The sequence below is a fragment of the Physeter macrocephalus genome, chromosome 3, assembly GCF_002837175.3.
Source record: "Physeter macrocephalus isolate SW-GA chromosome 3, ASM283717v5, whole genome shotgun sequence".
In the NCBI taxonomy this organism is placed as follows: Eukaryota; Metazoa; Chordata; class Mammalia; order Artiodactyla; family Physeteridae; genus Physeter; species Physeter macrocephalus.
The window spans coordinates 3,899,015-3,904,963 of NC_041216.1; the positions used below are offsets into that span (position 1 = coordinate 3,899,015).

Genomic DNA, 5,949 nt, shown 5'->3' on the forward strand with positions numbered 1-5,949 from the left:
CTGCAAATAAAGAAACCACAGGTTTAATCCCAAGCTAGGCAATACCCTGGGGTTAATTAAATCTTAACTTTCTCCCAATGCTTGCTTGCACTAAACTCTGAGAGCAAGTAGGATGTATTGAGAGAGAAACTGAATCCACCTGAGAAAGCAAGGCTGTGGAACTGGCAGCGCACTGGCAGCGCCACATCTTCTAGACCACCTCCCCCACTGCTGACAGTGAAGGAGCAGCGCAGTGTAGGAACGAGAACAAAGGCTCCAAAGCTAGACAGATGTAGGTTTGAGTCTGTTTCTTACTGTTCACTGATCAGTGACCTTGCAGCCTGTTAAACCTACGAGGCGTAGGTGGGGAATGTGTACGGCTTCATGGCACCAGCCCAACAGGGTGCTGTGATTCAATCCCATTCCTTTTTGACTACCCTGAGCATCTGCTCTGCCTAAGAAAGGCAGAAACCACCCTCCTTTGGGGGTCTACTTCGTGGGACTACCTCATGTGTCTGTGTGCCTGAGGTGTGCACTGCTGGGCTGCACCCACTTGGCGCAGAGTGTCCATGAGCTGCGTTGGAAGACTTCTCCTCCAACGCAAGTCTTCAGTCCCTTCTGATTTCAGATCGTACTACTAAAGAGACCAAGGAACTTACGAAGTCATCGCCTTCTGTAGGAATGAGGACATTCATCTCAGAAGATTTGGCACTGACTATCTCACAATCCAGTGAATTCTTGCTCAGGTAAACGTGGCAGCCATCTGTTTTGTTGATGGAAATGGTTGGCACTTTACCCATTACCTGCAGGGGAAACCAAGAGCACTGAGTCCCAGCAGGCAGGAGAACAAGGTAGCTGTGGGAAAAGCTGTCACTGTTTCACGGGATTACATCAAAAACTCACAGGTGTACAACAGATACTGGATACTAGGGGCGGGTGAGAATGGGTACTGGAAAGAGCTCATGATAAGGGCCAACTCTTTTCCTGCCACATCCAAAGCAGCTCAGCTTACAGACTCTGTAGAGTCAGATTCCCACCACAGCAACATCTGTGGGTCGGCTGTGTCTCTTTCAATTAATTCCTCAGGGACTAAAGGAAGGAGCCAAGATATCAAGTTACCTGAACTTTGACATCCCTACTATTGATTATCTCCACAATGCCCACCACGTCATCGAACACCAGACCGAGTTTCTTACAGTTATCTAGGAGAAGAAAGGGAGTGGGTCAACAGTATAACTTGAAAGGAAAGTACTCGATTTAAGAATTAAGAATTTAAGAATCTCTAGAAATAGGGTAGGTATGGTTCCAGCCCTCTCAAGCTCTAGGACAGAGCCTGCCTAGGTCAACAACAAGAACTCACCTACTGTAATGGAGTTAATTTTGCCCTTGATTTGCAATGTTGAGTTGACACACTTGAATATGTAAGCCACCTGTTTCAGCTCTGTGTCATCTATCACCAGGTTGGAAACATTCTCCTGATTTTCCTGTTAAAGACATACCCCTTTTAGGAATCTCATCATTAAGCACATGCCACCCCAAAACACAGACTATGCCAAACTTTCATTCTTGCAATCTAAGCCAGAACCCTGTACTCATTTGGCTGTGCTCCATTTAACCGCTTTGTCCCCACTCTTTGTTCCCCTAGTCCTGGCATTTTTAACTCACCACTCTCCACTTCTTGCCCTCCAGTTCAAGTAGAGCTGGCTCCTTCTTTGTGACTGGTTTGGGGGAAGGACTGACTCCTGGTTTAGATGCAGAGAATGGTTTGGGGCCACTTCGTACTGGAGCACTCTGAGCCTTCAAGGCAGGGTTCTTGTGAGTCTTCAAGTCATCAGATACATGTTTCAGGGCTGTAAGAACAACAGCTGCCTTGTTCCTGTCCTTCATACCAGGGCTTTGGGCTGAGGCAATAACCAACTTCTGCTATTTAAAAGAAGTTAAACTGATCCTTAAGAAAAAATTCAAAGCCCAAAACCAGAGCCTTTGAGATGTTCTCTCACACATAGCTTTGGAGAAGCACTTTTATAATTTTTCTTCTACCCCAAGATTAAATTATAAAGTTCCACTAAAAAAAAAAAAAAAAAGTGGAATGTGTGTGTATGGGGGGATGGGTATGTAAAAAGATCTAGAAAGACACATACTGAGTATCAGTATATACTCACAAAATACATATGTAGTTTTTAAAGCAACAGAGGAAGAAAAAGTAGCATGTGATAATAAAGAAAATTTGGTAAAAGGAAAAAAACCCTCACCCACAGCTAACCTACGACCCCCAATCAGTGTTAGCATTTGAAACTCCCCTTCCAATAATTTTTCTATTCATAGTTGTTTTTTACTTAGATATAAGCATGCACACTGTTAAGAAATTTGGTTTAACCAATTAACACAATAAAAATTTTCTCAAGTTAACCTATAGTTGCTAACAATATCTTTTTTGGGAGCTTCCCTGGTGGCGCAGTGGTTAAGAATCCGCCTGCCAATGCAGGGGACATGGTTTCGAGCCCAGGAAGTCCAGGAAGATCCCACATGCCATGGAGCAACTAAGCCCGTGCGCCACAACTACTGAGTCTGCACTCTAGAGCCCGTGCGCCACAACTACTGAGCCCACACGCCACAACCACTGAAGCCCACGCGTCTAGAGCCCATGCTCCGCAACAAGAGAAGCCACCGCAATGAGAAGCCTGTGCACCGCAACGAAGAGTAGCCCCCGCTCGCCCCAACTAGAGGAAGCCTGAGTGCAACGAAGACTCAACACAGACAAAAATAAGTAAATAAATAAATTTAATAAATAAATAAAAATATCTTTTTTTTTTAAGGAAAAACATTCCATAATCACCCTCAACAGGCTGACACATGCCTTGCTCGCGGACACGGCCCAATCTATATAACCAATACTGGCGTTTTAGCTCCATCACTCCTAAACGATGCATGGTTCACTGCAGAAAAAGATTTAATGGCTGCATAGTATTGCGTCAAGAGGAACATACCACAGTTAACCATTTCTCTTACAGTGGGATATACAGGTTGTTACACCATTTTTAGTTACTATGAATAACAATGTATAAAACTTGTTCTTTCAGTGTTTTTATAGGTAGATTCCTAGGAGACTGCTGTATAATTTAGACTTCTACCTACTGTGTATAAGGGTGTCTACTTTCTCTACACCAACATCAGGTCATTCTTACACAAATTTTTCATATGACTAACATACACCCTCTGAGGACGTGAACCACCCCCTCCACGATGACCTCCTGAAGAGACCGCATGGTAACTTGGAAAAAGCTCTGGGGAAAACTGCCGGCACCATGTCTTGGCACAACAGGGTAGGTACTCTGTATATGCCCCTTAATATTAAATCACTTTCCTCTGGGGAGAGAGATTCCCCCAACTATAATGATCCATTTTCAACTTCCATTTGAGCCAGCTCTGCTATCCCTTTAGGCAACCTGAAGGAATGTGACACCCCAAATGAATCTCCCATATACAAACCACGGTTCTGGTTTACAGACTGTCAGGTCTCTAGTTGGTAAGTTCTTGCCAAAACAACTTATTTACCAACTCTTCTTGCCAAAGCATTCACTTACCATGTGTGATGCTCTCCCCCTGATTAATCTGTGCAAACAGTGCTGAGCGTGAAGCAGACTCATCTGAGCCTGAACTGGTGGGGACTGGGGGGGGAGGTGGGCCTGGTGGAGGGGGAGGAGGACCCGATCCAGCAGAGGGTCCCGATGGCAATCCACTCAGTTCTTTTGCCACAGGCCCCTGGAACAGTAAGTGCAGGTAACACAGTCAGCCTCTCTTCCCCTCTGTACCATCCCCAATAGGGCCCTGCATGTGTCCAAGATACATGGGGTACCCACTGTGGCCCTTGATGCAATGATTAATGCTCCCTACCCACACCCAACTTGGCTTTATTCCTTCTCACCCCTTCCCAAGGATCCAACGCAACTCCATTTTTCAACCTTCACATTTTTCCATTGGCCTCTACCTAATTCCAGCTCTGAACCTATAGTTCTAAACACTTACTTAGTGTGTCACTGGTACCTCAGACTCACAAAGTCCAAGACTGATTTCAGCATCACACCCATGTCTCTATTTCAGTGAGAGATATTATCATCCAAGCTTGACCATTCAATCTTCTTTGAGTCTTCCAACCCCCTCAATCTCATTAAATCAGTTTATTGCCATGGTTGTATGTCATTCCTTTTTGTACCAGCCTCTAGCGCCATGAGCACTTCCACAGGCTGAGCATAAGCCCTTACCCCTAACCTATATACTAAGACTCTTTTAAGGACAAATAGCATCTTTATCACTCTCTTGCTCAAATACCTCTGATAGTTACTTATCACCTATTATAAAGTCTAAAAGTCTCAACTACCTTCCTTTCCAGCCTTTTCTCCTAAATATGTGACTCTCTCTCCTTATTGAAACCAGATGACCAATCTCTACATTTACTCTGCATTTACTTAGTTTAAGCTTTGCTGTTTACTAGTATTCCCATTTCTCCCACTTCTGTCCTATACCTGAAAAGTCCGAGTATACCTCTTCAAAGTACAGTCTCTCCCAGTGAGAATCATTCTTCTCTTCTTCATACTCTGTAGTGTGTACCTTTATTATAGCACTTAGCTTGGTGATTTGTAGTGGGGTTTCGTATCTGTAGTTTTAAGCTTCTTGAGGGTTGGCACAGTGTAACTCATTCACCTATCTCTCCTCCAGCCCAATCGTTGTCCCTGACCCATGTTTACTGACGCTGAATAGAACTGACTATTCCTTCTCTGGCCCTTGCTTTCTTTACTCTTTTTTCCCCTTTCCTTCTCTTCTTTTTCTTTCTACCCTCCATTGAGAAGACTAACATTCCTTCTTAGACCTTGGTAGTGCTAAAGTCTAAGAAACCTGTAGATCCAGTCGTGGAGGGATGAAGGGAGGGGAGGAGCACTCACCGTTTTGCTCCAGGCCAGTCCAGTGGTATGGAACTCCTTAATGTAAGCCTGCAGCTCTGTCCATATACTCAAGTAGGCTTTGACCCAGTCCACATGCTTCTTATCCCTAGGAGAATTACAGAAGAACTCATCACAGGCAGTCAGGGTACATTACAATAGTGATTCCAGATCCCCTCCTATCTGTGAACTCACATTCTCTTGCCTGTGGCGTTTCTTAGGCTCTGCTCAACGGCAGCTTTTCTATTGTAACTGAGCTTTCCTTCTTTTTTTGAACCTATTCTCTTACCCTAATTAGACCAAAGTCCATATGGATAGGGACTCCAGATTATATCTTTCTATCTCTTAGAGCAGTATTCCTCAAACTTTTTTTAAAAGTAGCAAAACCACTATTTCAAAGTAGACCTTAGGCAGAACCTAATATACAAAACTGATAAAAGCAGACATTCCGTGCATGAAGCCATGGTAGAGAGGTCTCTCGAGCATCACTGTGGATCTCTAGGACTCCAAGAGACTCAACTGCCTTATAGCATAATGCCTTATGTCAAAAATATGCCCTCCTCCTAAGAAATTAAAAATAAAAACTTCCATTAGGAGGAAATAATCAGTATTAAATTATAGAAACAGCACTGCACTACAGTTCAAGTCTCCTCTCTCTCTCTCTTTTTTTAATTTAAAAAAAAATTAAAAAAAAATTTTTTTGGCTGCGTTTGGGTCTTCGTTGCTGAGAGCGGGCTATCTCTAGTAGCAGCGAGTGGGAGGCTACTCTTCGTTGCGGTGCGTGGGCTTCTCATCGCAGTGGCTTCTCTTGTTGCAGAGCGCCAGCTCTAGGCGTGTGGGCTTCAGTAGTTGTGGCACGCAGGCTCAGTAGTTGTGGCTCATGGGCTCTAGAGCGCAGGCTCAGTAGTTGTGGCACATGGACTTAGCTGCTCTGCGGCATGTGGGATCTTCCCCGACCAGGGATCAAACCTGTGTCCCCTGCATTGGCAGGTGGATTCTTAACATAGTTCAAGTCTCCTCTCTCTCTCTCTTT

At 44.3% G+C, this 5,949-nt stretch overlaps 1 protein-coding gene across 1 annotated transcript in view; it reads right to left on the reverse strand.

Moving 5' to 3' along the window:
* CAP1 (cyclase associated actin cytoskeleton regulatory protein 1) overlaps positions 1–5,949 on the reverse strand; it is a 36,542-nt gene that overhangs the window by 1,181 nt on the left and 29,412 nt on the right. Inside the window, exons 4-9 of the mRNA XM_028488035.2 lie at positions 4,920–5,069; positions 3,564–3,741; positions 1,645–1,829; positions 1,340–1,463; positions 1,099–1,181; positions 639–782 (exon numbers count right to left, since the gene is read on the reverse strand). Of these exons, the coding sequence (XP_028343836.1) occupies positions 639–782; positions 1,099–1,181; positions 1,340–1,463; positions 1,645–1,829; positions 3,564–3,741; positions 4,920–5,069 (864 nt within the window). The remainder of the gene's footprint in view (positions 1–638; positions 783–1,098; positions 1,182–1,339; positions 1,464–1,644; positions 1,830–3,563; positions 3,742–4,919; positions 5,070–5,949) is intronic.